This window comes from Accipiter gentilis, chromosome 26 (genome assembly GCF_929443795.1).
Source record: "Accipiter gentilis chromosome 26, bAccGen1.1, whole genome shotgun sequence".
Taxonomy (NCBI): domain Eukaryota; kingdom Metazoa; phylum Chordata; class Aves; order Accipitriformes; family Accipitridae; genus Astur; species Astur gentilis.
This window is the reverse complement of record NC_064905.1, coordinates 17,241,822-17,259,313: the sequence shown is the minus strand read 5'-3', so window position 1 is coordinate 17,259,313 and position 17,492 is coordinate 17,241,822. Positions and strand designations below refer to the sequence as shown.

Below are 17,492 nucleotides of genomic sequence, written 5' to 3'. Positions count from 1 at the left end.
GCCCGATTCCTCTGGCTCAGCCGTCATCGCTGCCCCATCCTTCACCTGGAGAGACTTCAGCCACCTCTGTATTAGGACTCTTGGTTTTCTCCTGAGGTGGAAAATTTGTTCTCCTCGTTAGAAGCAGCAGAGACTGTTTGTTATCTAACACCAGATTTTAACTCCCGTCTCTCTCGAGCAGCTACTTGAGCATCCCGCTCCCTCAGCACTGGCTTCGACAGACAGCAAGCTGTTCGTGTCCCCTGCGTATCGCTTACCCCACACCGAAAGAAAAACTTTGTCTGAATCGGCAAGTGATTGCTCTCCTGATCCTCGGGGCCAGGCTGCACTAAGCAGCAAGGGAAGCATTCACTGGTGAGAAGTTGGGATGACTCACGATACAATTACCGGGCCGTTCGCTGTGAATCTACTTCCAATTAATAACAGCCTACTAGACACTGCTTCGCATTGATTACAGGGCACCGGGAGGAGCGGATTCAATTACTTTCTAAGCTGCGGGATTGATCGGGCAGCCTTGCGTCAATACTGTTAGCAATGGGGCAGAATCTGAAATGGATTTGGATGTATCTGGGAAATGACTGTAGATGGGAAGCACGTTACAAGAGATGCACGCAAAGATAATGCATTGCACCCCATAATGTAATTCCGCTCCTCTTCCAGCAGCTTTTACACATGCACATGCCAATGCAATGGCTAGGACACCAGGGAATACAGCACAGGGAAATCAAATTGCCAAATAAGTTTCCTAATTTAACATACTTAAAGGAGGTATGTGGTGTGGGAGGATAATGGGTAAACAAATGCACAAACACATTGTCAGAGACAAAAATAAACAGCAGAAAAAAATATTCTGACTGAAAATGTTCCTACTTGTTACATACTTACCGAGATTATGACTGGTGGCGTCTGTTTCCTGTATAAGTAAATGTCTCGCACCAACAGGAATTTCAAACATCTTAACGTGCCCTTTATTGTAGTATTTGAAAAGATAGTAACTGGTTAGTATGCTACAAAGAGGAAGAGTCTGTCTTAGACTTTTAAATAAATCTTATTTTCTAAAAGCAGCGTGTATTACAGCAAGCTGAACCTAATCCAGCATTATTCCCATCCCTATTTCTGTGTCAGGTGGTGGAACATAACAGTGACAAAGGGCTCTGGGTCAGAAGAAAAATGCCTCAAGTATCATCAACAGACTTCGCTTCAGACTAAAATGGGCTTTGAGTGCCATATGCACCCACAGAGAGAGACCGTGCAAGCTCCTGTCTGACAGTGAATGATGACGACATATTATTGCAGCACTCCAGTGACTCGGACAGAGCAGCTGAGTGACATCAGCAGCACAAATAAATCCACAGCTCTCCAACACGGAGCGCTGAAGCCCTCCTCTCTGCATGCACAGGCCCTGATGTCAGCCGACTTAACTGACCACTGGACAAAATTCTTATTTTCAAATTCTAGACACATCTCAAAGTAAAGTCCAGAGAGTTTACTAGAACAAGTGATGCTGTAAATGATTTGTGATTGCTCTGGTACTTTCCATGAAACAGAAGAGATCAAACAAAAATACCCGGAATTCCCCAGGACAAAACACACTGGATACACTGACCTTGTTTCTTTGGTACTCTTGAAAATGTTCCTTTCACCACTTTGCAGTGAGAATTATCTCCTCCACAAACACCACACTTATCTTCCTGCTTCGTGGAACCTATGACCCTGTCACACCCAACTTTCTGTGCACAAAAGAGAAAAACAGTCATTCTTATTTATCCATGCTTCAATTCAAATAAGCCTTCTCTTCAGATATCAAAATCCAGACTTCTGCTTCAGCAAAGAAGTATAAACTGTAGTATTTTCCCGGAAGACCAGCATCTAAACAGATTTTAATACTTCCAGTTCCTATAATAGCTGTCAATCAGGTGATTATATTTTTATATTATGCTTCACAGTGGTGGTCTTACTGAAGGAAAGCAGCACGATTAAGGAAAAGCTCTTAAGCCTCAGCTTATCTTAAAGCAGATGCGTAAATTCCAGGAGAATCAAGGCATCTATGTGAGGATAAGCACCTCTACCACTGCTTCGCAAAGTCAGAGCCTCTAATTCCGTTGACAGATGACCTGCGGCAGATCCCAACTTAGAGGAACTGTCATTGATTTTTTAAAAATAGCAATAGATCAAATACAGAGAGAATGAACATCAGCCATATCTTAACACCACTTTCCTTGAAAGCTGCTGCATGTTCCTATTTCATTGTACATTCTACCCCCACCAAACCTCAGCAGGAAAAACTTTTGTTGAAAGCTAATTGTAATAGTCATTTTAAAATGCTGCATTAAATATTACTTGTGTAGGTAGGTGCTGTTGGAATTGAGTCACATGCAATGTGATGGCAGCTGTGAATATCACACATAATATTGTGACAATAATCCTAATGAAATCTCCTTATTGCCCAAAGCGTTATTATACTTACTTAAATAGTCATTCTTGGAGAGAAACACTCAAGCTACCGTTTTAATTGTTTTCACAATACTAAGCCTGAAACAAGCCATCAAAAGCTTACCAAGCAGTCTCCCCGCACACAGATGCTGTAAGCATCTTTGTAGGAGCAGCGGGTCCCATCGTGTACCATCCTTTTCATATACACCACATCTCCTGTTTCTTTTGATTCGCAATACAGGTGGCACCTTTCCTTAGCTGAAAAACAAAATGACCCAAATTGTGCGTGTTCAGCTCTAACAGTTTTGTTGCTGACTTTGCGAACAGCACTTTCAATAGTGTTGGCTCTCTCTTCTTCCTTGCGTACATCACAGAATGCAATACGGTACCCTATAAATCATTGATGCTTATCCCCTTTCAAAGGCTATGTGATCATTTGGAAACTGTTGAATCATAAAGCACCCATGTGTCATCATTAGGAGACAGTCTTAAAAATAACAGATAATTTACTTTGATGGGGGGGCCTCGATTTAATCCTTTGTCAGATGATGCAATCTGGCAGAGGTTTCCACATCTGCTACATGACTACTTGTGAGAGATGCAGGTTTCTGCATCAGTTTCTCCCGTTCTCCTGCACTTAAATCTGAAAACAGCAAAAGTCATTTTGCCATTAAAAGCTGCCGTTCGACACTGAGTGAATCTGGCATCCAAAATGTCTTCAGAGACAGCTGGGCCACACCATTTCCTCCAAAACACGAAGTTAATTCTCCCGCATTGTTGTGCTTGTATTTATGATCGTTTAAATCATTAAACAAGATGAGATGTCAAAGCAATTCAGAAAAAAACAGTTTTTTACTGTTAACACATGCACAAAGAGCCAGACAAGCGTACCTCTTTCTCCTAATCTCTTCCAAAGAGCTAAGAACAAAAAATAAAGCTGAAATGACTAGTCAGTGGCTGAATAAAGTTGTATTCCACCAGTGTATTTCATTTTACCCATCTCTCTTGCTGTCCCCAGCCCCATAATAGGATTCACTATGCTTTCTTTGGCAGTGAAGAGCAGATGGCTTTTCTGTTAGATGAAACAAATAAAGATCCTGCTATTTTAACATGATTAAAAGTTGGGACACTTTTCCCACCATTTAAAACAATAACCTTTCCATTATAGCAGTTCAATTAAAATAAATCTTCACAGGCCCTTTGCGTTCTTCCCCTGTACGGTTCCATGGCCTCTGCCCTCTTTTAATGAGTCCTTGTTATTGCTGTTGATGTCCTCACGGCCACTGGGTATTGGTACATCAGAGACCTTTGTTACTGCTCCCGAACAATGCGGAGATATCATGCTAAAAATGTAGGGTCTAGACTATCAAAACCGGTACTTTCCTTTTTTGGTGCACATTCCTAGTAGGGGAATGTTAAGATCATAATAATCACAGACCTAACTTATTTACATATATTAGAAACATTAAACGATGCACAAGACATAGACACGTACCCACACCCACCCCGCACATACCATACATCCACTATATGTGATCAAATGAAAATATCAGAAGGTCTGACTGGGTGCCAACAACTCTGTACAAGGGCTTTAATTTAGCGAGGGCTGTCTTCCCATTGCTCCATGGGAACAGTAAGTGTGCAAGTACCTTTCAATTGGACCCTGTTAATTGCAAAGAATTCTTTTCTTTCTATTCACTGCTGTGGGGCATAGCAGAGGTGCAGCAGCACGGACGTGACCACGTACCTGTCCGTTCTCTGCTCCCCAAGTGTTTCCTTCTCATTTAATTGGGGCTGGGAGCTAATAGCCAATGTCACTCCATACTGCCCTGGCAGATGCACGGCACGGGGGTAGGTGAGCCCAGCGGAGGCTGGGAGATGGGCTGCTCGGGGGGCTTGGAGCAGGGGACAGCCCATGGCACGACGTGGCACCGGGGGGGGCTCAGGCACACGCGGGGGTGTACCCTACCTCAGCGGCTTTTCTCTGCCTGTGGGATGAGATGTTCCTCCCCGTCCCCATCGCATACACAATGTGTCAGACACGTCCAGCTGAGTGGCGTGTGAAGTGTAGGGATTTATGTCACTTTTGAGCCACGACTGCATTACCTGCGCAAAGTATGTCACTGATATGCCTTATCTTTACAAAAGGGAGTTTTAAATACATTGGAGTTCAAATATAAACCACCCTCTGGCCTTGTTTTCGCTCAAAAGCTGTTCCCTCTAATAACCCTGCACAGGTGAATGTAACTCTCACAAAGGGGGCTGCAGTTATACCATAGTTATATAGGAAACCAGCAGTGCCCAGCGCTCAGACTTCAGTGAGCTGGTTTCTGACCCAGAAGCCATTGTATTTAACAGAAAAACATCTGATTAGTTTCAGTGGTCTTTGCAGCACACTGCTCCAAAGCCTAAAGCAGAAGCAAAGGTCTGCAGGCCACAGCGTTTGTCCCTTGTCCCTGCGCCAGCAAAGCTATTTCATGAAATTAAGCCGTGAGGCTGTGTCTGCGCCTCTGAAAAATCCCAGATTGCACAAGATGGCATGAAAAGAATGAGGGAATCCTGAGAACTGTTTGGGAAGAAAGTCAGGCAAATTAATTATAAGGCATTTGCTATTAACTTCTGGCAAAGTATCCTCTCGCTGGAATGCAAAATGAGTCACCCAAAGTGACCCTTCTCCTCCCAGAGATGGGTGCCTGGCTGAGGACAGCTGGGGAGCCCAGTACCTGCCCCTTGCCAGGCCAACCCTGCCCTGGCGCACCCATTATTCGGATGAAGTAACCAGGTTTAAAAACAGCCAGCAACCCACACTCCTCAACAAACAAGTTGAGAATCATTGCCGCCCACCTTTTTGTTTGGTAAAAACCTCTTCTCGGCATGTTTTCAACACAACGTGGCAATAGCACGGCAACAGCCTTCATGGCCCGAATCAGCCAGCTGCACTTTCACTGGCAGTTAAGCAGAGGCGTTAACAGGAAAATGAACATTTTTGTTCTAAGAGGCGATCTCTGCCGAGATGCCAGAACATCATCCAACCCCACACCTGCCTCTGATAGTGCCAGCAGTGTTTGCAGGAAGACGTAGGAACAAACCCGGTACTTTTCTCAGAATATCCTCCAAGTTCCTTGTAAACTGCAGCTTGGGGACTTCCTAAGTCATGGCTGGAACTTGGTATTTAATAGCTCTTAATGTATTATAGAACTTTCAAGAATTTCTCTAGATAAGTTTTAAAACTTTCTAGCATCTGCAACTTCCTGTGGCAATGGATTCCAGTTTAATTATATGCTGTGTGGAAAAGTACATCCTCTTATTTGTTTTAAATCTGCCACCTGATAATTTTATTTGATGTTCCCAGGCTTGTGTTATGAGAAACTGAATAATCACTCCGTGCTCAGCCTCTTCATGCCACTCACAATTCTGTAACTCTATCTTTTTAATCTAAATCACCGCTCTTTCAGGGTGAAAAGTCCTAGTTTGTCTAAACTCTCCTCATTCAGAAGTCATTGCTTACATTTGCTTTATTTGGGCCTTTCTGAGTTTGGCTTTGGGTTTTTTAGCAATGGGGGCAGCAGATGGGCACAACCTGAGCGACATTGGCAGCGTATTTAAAACGCAGACACGTCATTCAGGTACACAGAAGCAGATCAGTGTTCTCCATCCCTCTCTCGACACTCACTGAACTGATGTTTCCCTAAAACTATCCCCAACTCCCACACCTTCCTCTTCAGAGCCCACCTCGTGTACAGACCCCTACGCATATACGCACTTACCATTTTTTATCCCCATATCCATTATTGGCATTTATCAACGCCAAACTTCGTTAGCCACGTTCAGTCACTTAGTGTCACAAGGTCCTTCTGCAGCTCTCACAGTGGGCCTTCTTATTTTAATTAGCCTGAGTAATTTTGTATCCCCAAGCAGATTTTGTCACCTCGTTTGCTCCCTTTCCCAGCTGACTGCCACGTTTGCTCAGCAGCACCCATGCTCCCAGCACCCATCCTTGTGGAACACCCCCCCCCCCCCCATGCAAGACCATTCCCTTTTATCTCATGATAACTCAGTCTAAGAGCAGTTATTGGGGAACAGGGTCCAAAGCTTTTTGAAAATCCAAGTACATTGTATGAATTGGATCACTCCTACACTGATACTCACAGATCCCTCCAAACAACTCATAACGGATTTGTGAGGCATGATTTCCCTAGAAGTTTTACCCCTCCTTATATAATTTTTCCTTGCTTTTGTAACTGATTTTACTTTTCATAGGAAGAAGGGACCACTCACCATCGACATGCTCATAGGGGAGCCAGTGGTGTTTCGTGTTCTGGTACTCAAAGTAAGGATCCCACTGCCGGCACTGCTCCTCTCTGAAATCTTCAAAGTCCTTAGGACAGTCCTGAGTGTTGCACAGCTGGAACTCGTAGCTCGGCCCCACGCACGTGCGGCCTCCGTTGGCAGGACTGCGGCGGGGAGAAAAACCCACGGTTAGTTTTGCCATTAATGCATGAAACAAGCGTCTATCAGATCCTCTGAGGAGTAATTTAATTCCCAGTCATGTCAGCAGGCACTTGATGAAGCCAGCAATGTATTTCTGATATGGAAAATACGTATTCCCTTTAAAAACCCACTGTCGCTATTTAGCTCTTAAAAAGCAATTTCTGCAAGTAGAGCCTCAAACCACTTGACGAAGGCAAGGAAAGCCTTTTTCGTGGTGTGGCCCAGGAAAGGAAAGCACAAGCAGATGAAGCGACTCATTCACATTCACCCCCAAAGCCAGCAGCAAATCCAGAAACAGAGCCCAGCTCGATGCTGCATCCCCCAGGCAGACGCGCATCGGATCACTGTCGGATCTGGCAACACAGAGCTCAGGAGTCATAGCTGGGTTTGCACCCTCTTCCAGGAACACAGAAAACATTTTCAATAGCACATTAGGCTTTTCCTACATGAAAATAGATTTTACAACTAAAACTGTGCCCACAATTATAAAGGTCACTTTCATGTTGCCAATGTAATAAAGGCTGAAATTAGAACTGGTATATTTTTTCTTAACAGAACAATTTCCATCAGAAAATGCTGCTTCATAAAAGTTGACTTTTTTTTTTTTTTTAATCAATGATAAGATGAGTTTTGACACTAGTCAAGTTCAATCACTTTATAAGCACAGACTGAGAAAGTCAATGTTAAAAATACTCTGTCTGGTAAAATAATTTAATTCTGACTATTGTTTCAGTTCTTGCTGTTAGGATCTTGACATTTTACGATGTCGCAATAAGACAGCAATAATTACACACTTCATATCATTTGTACATACCAATCTATATTAAATGTGGTATACTTCCAGTGTTACTGAAATTAAATGATTCTACATTATCTAGTTAGGCCATATATAAGTTATTGGAGCAAAACTATTCAGTACTACTAAATTTGACTTTGGGGAAGGTTCTGATCTCTGGAGCTTTGTTCCAACTTGGAATGAAAACAGTTTGAAAATATTTTAAGACCTTCATGTTGAAATATCCTAAAAGGTGGATTAAACAAAAACTTTTAAAAGGTATATGCATGTTTTAAAAAATCTAGCAAATCATTGCCATTATTTCATACTTGCATATTAAAACAAGACATACATAGGGCCCTAAACTTTTACTTATGCTTCATGCAATAGTGTAATAGCACTTTCAAGATCCTTGTAAGTGCATAACCAGTTTAATGGATGGATAAACTGAGAAATAAAGATGATTCATGACCTGCTAAGGGCCAAAAGTAGAAGTTCTGACAACATATACTATAGGTCAGATTTAACAAGCACCACTCAACATCCTTTACTGCATTACTGCACTAGTAATTTAGCAAGGATTCTCACCGTTCATTTGCTCCATATCAGAAAAACATAGGGGTGTATGTATACTTACTGTGGATTGTCACACTGCCGTGTCCTATACTTCACCCCGGTGCCACAGGTGCGAGAACAAGAGCCAAACTTACTCCATGCCCCCCAGTGCCCATCCTGCTTCAGGATGTCTGGTGTTAGCCAGATGCAGTGACCTTTAAAGCAATGCTAAAAGAGAAAATTAGACATCAAAATGATTAGATGATTAAATTATACCATACGAGAGGCTGTGGTACCACATTTTAGGCACATATTCTGGATTTTTTTTCCGTGTCTCCAGCAGAAAGTAGTGAGACTCACTGTCAGATCGTGCCCATGATACCAAACTCAGATTTTATAAACTTACGCATGTTAAGTCTGCACATATATGCTTGCAGGATTCAAGCCTACCAAGTTCATTAAACTGCTCTCAGCATGACATTCCTCCACCACATGTCTGCAGCAGTGATTTCAACATAACTAATACAGATTTGTTTAAGGGAAATGGCAGAATCCCAAATCCTGGAGGCTAACGGTAAAATTCTGCCCCTGCCCCTGCCTGCAGCCCCTTCAGGCAGCAGCGGCGAGAGCTCCCGCCGCAGCCCCGTCCTGCCCAGGAGCTCCTAACTCAGCAGACGTATTCCTGCAACAAACGCCATCAGCACAGTGGCATGAAATTAAAGCCAGCTCACATTTTAGACATTGGTGCTATTAAATAAAGAACTCTTGCAGTCTCCCATACTAAACCTGACCAAAACGCCAGGTAGCATTCCTTCGGGAACAGCCCCGGACAGTCCCACTTCTGCGCAATTCATCACGCTCTACTAGGCTTTCTCTTTTCTTTTACCTGTTTTTTAACACAGTCGTTCTAGAGAGGTTGAAACACATAATTTGCTACATTCCCCAAACCGGTAAGGTATTTACTCATTTCTTTAAGAGCCTTCATAGCTTCAGTACTGATACTCTCTACCGTCTCCTCTCATTAAAGAAACCCGCCAATGCCTTTCCACCAATTTCTTCAGTCCCCAATCAAGGAATTTTTTCTCAGCTGAAGCCAGGATGAATTCTTCTCAAGGACCACAGATTCTGGCCCTTTCTAGTACTATTTCTTCTTTCCTAAAAAGTCTAGTGATGAAGTGCGGGTGCTGGAAAATATTTCCAGCCCAACAAATGACTTTGCATTAGACTGTCGCTGTTTGTCTGCATTAACGGTTAGTGTTGGGATAAGAGCTCTGGTTCAGGCACACAGATGGCTATAACAACAAGTGCAATCAGTCACTTACTTTCCTTAACATTCAAGTCAACAACAACATTTTACACAGCTTAACAAGCCCTGGAACGCAGGAATTTGGCAGGCAGCACAAGCTGAGCATATGGCTAAATGCATGCTGCCAGCAAAAACAAAATCAGAAGATATATAACAGGAGAGCACTTTTAAGCATAGAGCAATTAGTGATCTGGAAGACAAATTTAAAAGTGATGGATAATCATTAATAATGCCGAATTTAAAGAGAGAATCATTAGTAAAATGGTGACAAGACACAGCTTACTGATTCGCTAATCTGCTCAATGACTGGCTCTTTATTCATGTAATTTATTTTGGTGCTGATTTGGTTGGACAAGGAATAGAAAAGAGAGTAGAAATTAGGTTTCAACTATTCATTCTTTCTCACAACTTCAAATATTCAAAGTCAAAACCTATGAAATAGATGAGTTACCACAAAGCCAATTATACCAATCCTGCTCCGGAGCCGTAATGGGCAGATTTTTCTTAGCTGTTTGACAGAACAAGAGATAATTCAGCAAAGCATGAAAGAAATGCAAAATGCTAATATGTCCTTTGCTTTCTTCGGTTTTGAAGCTCAGCGCTGTACCCTTCAGGGACTGTTTACTTATGGCTTTAGAGAGGTTTGTTTGAACGAACAGTTTGAGTCATCGGGCCCTGTGTAGCAATGGGACCATTCAGAGATGCAGGGGAAGCTGGCAATGCATCAGCTTGTCAATACACATTTCAGCTGGGCTTGGAAGCAGATGAGATGTGACAGCTCCTGATCTGGGCTTGCTCAAGCATTCTTTTATCAGGGTTCTGCATCCCTCAGGTGTAAGTTCCACAGCAATCACTGAATCTGTTTCAAGAGCCACGTAGCGTATGTTCATTATGTGACGATCCAGGATCCAGCCCTTGGACTCCGCGGAGGAGAGGGAGAAACATGTGATGTTGTGTTTTCCAATCTCTTTTCCCTGTTTTAGCCAGGAACGGGGGGATGTGGGTTTGCAACAACCACTAATAAACCACCTATTTGACACTGTGACTGGTCCCCGAACTGGAAGGCAAACATGGAAAAGTGTTATTGACTTTGCTGCGCAAAGGAAAGAGCAGCACTGATTTTTACTGGAGAAGCTGGTCATACGCCGATTGTCGGGAAGCTGAGGCAGAGCTATTAGGAGACAAGCATTTGTGTAAAATGAGTCATTCCCAGCTCTGCCTTTTTGTTTGTGGATTAAAAGAAAGGAGCCTACATAAAACAAAATGATTCACAACCAAGTCTTACTCTGTGCAGACCCATGCAAGAAAACGTGTGAGAAAGTAAAACCAGAGATGGAGCAATCTCCAGTGTAATAAAGGAAGCTAGAGCCGACCCTTCCTATTGCTACTACGTTAACTACATAATGAGGTGAAAAAGAGCCAGTTTCAACCACTATTCCCTTCATAAACAGGGGGGTTCATTTAAAGAGTGAAGCATATTAAAGCAATATTTTTTAAAAAATGAGAAAAAACCACCATGGGTAAATACAAATTGTTTTCTTAGTGGAAGACAAGATGACTTCTTGCAGTCTCGCCTATTTTTCTGGCAAACAGGACAGTCCAAAACAAGTGCAATTTCCAGGAGAGGAAGCTTAAATCTCTTGCAGTAAAACATTCCACTGCTGTTTTCAGCAGTTCTTTGAAACAACTGCTGTGGACGCCAAAAAAAGAGCCAGTGTGTTCGTGGGGGCTTAACCCATCTGCAAGTTAATTTTTCAAGAAAAAAAAAAATCGCAGCTCTTCTGTGGACATCTCTACCTATTTTATATTGGGCAGCAACCGGCAACTCTCCTATCTCTCCACCTGACACCCCAGTTTTCTACCAGGTAACCCCCTGTACCGCATCATGGCTGGTGGCCCTCCACTCTCCCCACTCTCCTGAGATCCTATCAGAAGAGGGTTGCTTATTTATATTTCCCATCACATGCAGGCTGGCCCGCTCTGCTCCATCTGTTTGAGAATAATTAGTTGTAAGGGATAAACTGAAAGCTCGAACACTAAAGTCTACCCTGAGCCAGTAAAAGTTTCTTCAGTGGAGAAGCAAGTATTCTCACTGTTTCTGTGGTGACTAACACAGCACACACTTACCCATCTGTCTCCTGTCTCCGAGAGAAGCTGAGGTCAGCTTTCTCAGTGGGAAATTATCTGGATTGCTTTGAGTACACATTAGTGTTTTCAGAAACCTTTTTTCTCGGTCCATTTTTCTTCTCAATAATATCTATTTATTTCAGGATTTAATCATGCCCTTCCTTTCCTGACAGACTAAAAGAAATCTTTCCAAGTTTGACTCAGATTGTCTCATTAGCATGGTGTAAGCGAGGAGAATACCTGCTAGGTTTGCGCTGGATCCTTGGCACATGAGCCGAGTCCAAGAGCAACACCAGCTCAGCTGGCAGGGGCGGGTACCAGGCTCTTACCTCTCTCCGAGAAAAGAAACAAAGGAGGCTCAGGTGGTGCAAACCTTTGTGTTAGTCACTGCAGCAAGCAGATGGACTCGAGCATGCGATCTCTTTGCATGAGCGACTCTGGGTTTTATTTCTATCCTGTGGAGAGCAGTTAGCTACTTCAGCCGATATAAATGTCTCCCCAAAAGAGTAATAGTTTAAAAAAAGAGAACAACAAAAATTGATGAAATATTTGTGAAGGTTGCCTGGCTTCAGAAGCCTGAGGCTAACGGTGGAGTTGACAGAATTGTATACAAGTAAATAAATAATCAGCTGAAAGCATATGGGGGTTTTTAAGGCACAGAATGCTATGCAGAGTTAAGCTTTGCACAGTTGTGCCTCATCTGCATGGTGTACCAGAGCAATTTATGGAGCGTCTTTGACTTAAAATTAAGACTCTGACCCTCCATGTGCTTACCTTTAAACACTGGAGTTATTTCATGGAAGTTAATGTGACCGTTCAGACACAGGAGTAATTGTAAGTTGCTGCATCATCGAAGCTTCACAAAATTGACAGAATCTTCCCGCTTGCTATTGAAAACTCAATCTAGTTTAATAAAATCAGGCTGGGAGCAATATAAAATATTCTATTTCCTTTAGGTTTCTATCAAAATAGTAGTTTTCTTCTCTGGCTGGGAAGCTCCGGGAGAATATTTTATTTTTCTATCCCTAAACCCAGCAAATGATCAGTTTGCTGCCAATTAACATAACGGTTGTTCAATGTCTCCATTCGCACAAGGAGACTTATTAAAAAAGTTTTTGAAATGGCAGAACCTCGCTCTTTTGGCAACTTATTTCAAATAACCACATGCACAGAAGAGCTTACATACATTTACATATATTTACTTAAATGTACATCTATATTTATGCATACATACACACATATAGACAGCGTTAGAAAGTCTAATCTCCCTTTCATTTCTAAGGCTCAGTGCCTAGGTCCAAGACACAGCCTGGGCGTGCAGAGACCCTTATCAGTGTAATTGCTGAAAATGTGCTACAGATCTCGTGTCCCCCATCGGTGTTCGTGCCCCTTGATCGTCAGTTAGTAAGGAGGCAGCTGGACTGGATTCTCCTCAACAGCATCTGCTAAGTTTGGGAAAGTGAAGAGACCACTTATCAGTTATCTGAACACCAGGCTTAGGTGAGAACATCTACGCGCCACGCGCCACGTTAATCTCCCGAACATCGCTTTCGTTTCTGGCATTTGGTCCCCTCAGCTGCCGCAGAGCCAGGATGTTTCTTTGACACGTCAGCAGAGTTGTGATTGGTTTGAGCTTAAAATAGGCCCTGGGAATTAGTGGTATGAAATCATGAAAACTGCAAGTCTCGAAAGTGGGAAAACAAATGGATCTTTTTGAATCAACATCTTTAATTGCTTATGTTTCTATTCTTTTCTTTTCTGGTGTTATTCCAAAGAAAATAGTGGATCAAGTTGGGAGTTATTTTCCTCTTCCTCATGTGCTGATGGGGTACCATGGGAGATGGGTCTTAAAGGAGGCTGCCACACTAAGGCCCAGCTTTGGGCAACACGTGCATTTCACAGTCCCCGTCCTTCCAGGTAAGAGTCTCTGGTATTGTCCAGATCGATGAAGAGAGTGAACAGGGGAAGGCCAAATCAGAGGCAGGGATGAAAAGAAAAGGAACGGATGGAAAAGGACCGATCTGATGCGCCTGTGTTAAAAACACCAACAACTAATAAATACACCGGTCAAATGCTGAGCTCAGATACACAAAGTCAGTTGTATAACCTTCATAACTCATGCTATTTTTAAAAAAAATGTTTAGCTCAGGCTGCTGAGCCTTATCTAACAAAATGGGTTTTCATTTTATATCATTTTCTCAGGTTCTACTGGAAGGTTGCAGTAAGTTTATTTATCAAAAAACTGGGACAGCTCCTCTGGGAATAAAACAGTCATAGTCCTATCATCTACAGAAACTTCAGACTGTGCACATACCCTTCTTGCATCTCCACTGAACTAAAAAGCCTGGCTGTCTGCACAGTTTGCTGAAGCTGCTGAAGCCTTGGATCCCAAGTTCCAGTCCAGAGAAAATTTTTACAGCTGAGTTGCATAATATCCTGACAAACTGTTTATAATGGAAGCACTGACAGACCCTTAACTGTATGGTTGCAAATTCTTTTTTCTTCTCATTTCTTTTCAAATACTAATATGAATGAATGGCTTGGGGAAGAAGGTGATGCAACAAAATGGAATATAACTATTTTTCTGAGGGTTTCATGAATATTTTTAACACAAAAATCAAGATATAGAAAAATGAATCCAAAGAAACTGTCTAAGATTTTGGATTGTAATTTAAATATATATACATATTTAAACAAGAAACAAAGCTGTTATAACAGGAATAATCTAAAGAAAAGGAAACCAGAAGGGAGTGGTTTATATAGAGCATGACTTGCTCAGGAATTAATTTAGCATTATATTAGGTTTTCATAAAAAAAGACATTTCAAACCATAACAGCTGCTAATACAGTTCATTTATCACATAAATGATGTCATCCACTGGGTCTTACAAAAAATCTTTCCAAGCAGCAACATCTTCCTCTCCCCCTCAGTGACTGCATCCAAAGCTCAGGGATGCCAGACTTTTTCAGCAGACTTCAAAGGACTCGGAGTTCAGATCCACTCTGAGCACAGTGTGACCTCCGCAGAAGGATAGCTAAGACCTGGAGCAAGCCCAGCAAGGCGGCCGAGGGGTCGGAGCTGTCTGAGCTCTTGCCACCTCGCACCTTCCCTCCACAGTTCCTCGTGCCGCCCTTGACTCTCATCGAGCCAGCCAACCCACCTCCACAGATCTGCCCTTCTCTCTTCACAGCCCCTCTCTGCCATCATGTTGGCTCTCTCTAGCTGGCACTCAGCTCCCACATCCATCCTTTCCCTCGGGGCCACCGCAGCAGCCTTAGCTTGGTTGTCATCTCCAGTATCTGCGATCTGCAGATACTTCCATCACTTGCCTGAGGATGGGGTTTGATGGTCACAGAGCTGCTGTCCCCTGCCTCCTCCCCTCACGCTGCTCAGCAGCATTCATGACTCTGCCTCACATTTTGGTGGACTTCAGGTCCTCAAAATAGGTTCTTCTCTTGTTCCCCTTGGTTTTAAGGGGAACATCCCCAACTGCACTCAAACACACGTGAACACACGCGTGTGGGGACACGCGGCACCCGCTCTCACCTTCCCTGGTGCACACATGGTCCCGTCCAGCGGAGGCCCTTTCTTTGTTTTGCAGAAGTAGGGGTTCTCAGGGTGGCTACACCACAGCTGCTTGCAGGGATCAAACGTACGGAACTGAAACACAAGAAAAATCAGAGTGGACGATGCTTTGAGAGAGCTCCCACTGGCAACTGCAATACAAGCTGCAGCATGGTGGGGTTTTTCCTTTCCTAGCTGTAAAACGCCAGCTGTTATCACTGATTCCTGAGGAACGCTGCGGTGTCTGTGGATTGAGCATGTCCGAGCTTTTGTGCAAAACCATCAGTGACTCTGAAGTAAGATCCCACCTGTGTTCGACAGAATAAAGTCAGGCAAAAATAGTTTTACACTAGTGACCAAAGGCAGGATGGGCAAGGGGGAAACCAGTTCCCCCAGACGGGAAGACACACACTGCCTTTTCTTACAGCTTCTCCAAACGGTGCTGCTTCTTTTGGCAAACAAAACAAAAAAATCCTTGAGTACTCATGGGAGAAGGAAACGAGCTGTTCAGACTGTAGCTCAGCTGTTGCAATCACCTTCTTAGGAGGATGGAAATTTGAGCTCAGGACCCTAATCCAATGAATAAATCGACATTCTACCTACAATGCAAGAGCTTGTAGAGGAGAGGATGAGAACCACCCACCACACAATACACCAAAACATGATGTCTGGACATGCTTCTGGCTATTCATAACAAAGAAGAAGAGAAAGCCTCCATCTCCCAGGCTCTGGAGAACAGCTGTAAGAAAAGACCCTCTTTGGCTGGGACATCCTTCCAAGACAGCATCAGTAGGAATTGTGTCAAGACACAATACTACAGCTGATGCTTTAAAGGTTCTCATCATCTAGAGGTACCACTGGGCACACATATTCCTGCAGATGGGAATGAAAGCAGAAATGTTACGTCTAAGCAGCTACCACACCAGCTGAAAACATTTCTTTCCATTTAATATTTCGTCCTACTTGAGGAGCTGGAGGTGGGAGGCGCAGCCCTGCTGCAGAAGACTCTGCTTTCTGAGGCCAATCCACTGCAAATTGCACTAATCTTGCCTTGCTTTAAATTTAGACTTTGTCTCTTGTTTTCCTGGTACAAGAGAGCCAACCATGTCATCAAGAGTCCTTGCAAGTTGCTCTACTCACTGTCACGCTTATTTTCTCATGTTAGGCATCAAAATGCATCACGCTTTCCATAAAATTGGATCATAAAAGCGTACTGTCCTGTGTTAGCACTACAAGATGTGCCACCAAATTCATCTCCTTCACATCTGGGTGGGAGTTTTGTAGCAAAATAACTAGCTGCCAGCAATAGGAGGCTCAATAATGCAACAAGCTTGTTTGCTTGAAGTCTACGGCTATTTGTGAAACTACAGAGTAATTATTTCTGTAACTCCAGTTTAAAAAAAAAAAAAAAGACAGAGATACTTAAAATAACATATTTGTCAACATTCAGTTGTTATTCCTTGCTTACAGCTAAGTGGGCACAACATGTTTCCTTGCGGGCTTCAGTACACTGTCCCTATTAAGGACATTTCAGAGACACTTACAAAACTCCTGGATGAGAAATAGCAGAAGCCAAACTTAAGTACTCACAGCTGTGCACATCATGTAGCCCAAACCAAAATCAAAACGGCACTGCTCATTCATGGAGTAGTGAATTCCTGGCAGCTGTGGAAGGGAAGGCCAGTCATGTTCGAAGGGATCATCACGCAGACAATCATAGGAACTGCAACAGGCAAAAATTACAGTAACAGATGGGGCTGTGAGACTTGCATAGTGTTTGTGGTTTTATTGCCTTTTTGTTCCAAACAAAATAGAGCCTACGATTTCTCAGATGCTGGTCGTGAAGAGCAGCTAATATTGCAATTATGCTTACATTAACTTTAACATGGTGTAGCCACCTTTAAAGGATTCGATATATATTTTTTTCTGAAGCCCTTGCATTGTAATTTCCATTTAGCTTGCAGGTAAATTCCTAACAGTCTCCAGGGTCCTTATGCGAAAGGAATCAAAGGAAGAATCCACATGAGACCAAGAAGAAAAGAAAGTTTAATTAATTTTCCATTTGTGGAATTTCTTGCTGCCTGCAACTGTCTTTCAAGTGAAGTTTTAGAAGCAGAGGCCAGGGTAACCATCCGAGATTACCACAAAGCTTGCAGTTTTCCTGCGTCCTTGCTGACAAGCAGCGACTCATTTGCAAACATGTATTTTCCTGCCTGCATTAAACGCTCAAATTAATTCCC

At 43.0% G+C, this 17,492-nt stretch overlaps 1 protein-coding gene across 1 annotated transcript in view; it reads right to left on the bottom strand.

The window, feature by feature from the left end:
* ADAMTS2 (ADAM metallopeptidase with thrombospondin type 1 motif 2) overlaps positions 1-17,492 on the bottom strand; it is a 189,676-nt gene that overhangs the window by 17,047 nt on the left and 155,137 nt on the right. Inside the window, exons 9-15 of the mRNA XM_049829624.1 lie at positions 16,843-16,975; positions 15,235-15,348; positions 8,337-8,482; positions 6,712-6,887; positions 2,558-2,691; positions 1,607-1,730; positions 886-966 (exon numbers count right to left, since the gene is read on the bottom strand). Coding sequence (XP_049685581.1) covers positions 886-966; positions 1,607-1,730; positions 2,558-2,691; positions 6,712-6,887; positions 8,337-8,482; positions 15,235-15,348; positions 16,843-16,975 — 908 coding nt within the window. The remainder of the gene's footprint in view (positions 1-885; positions 967-1,606; positions 1,731-2,557; positions 2,692-6,711; positions 6,888-8,336; positions 8,483-15,234; positions 15,349-16,842; positions 16,976-17,492) is intronic.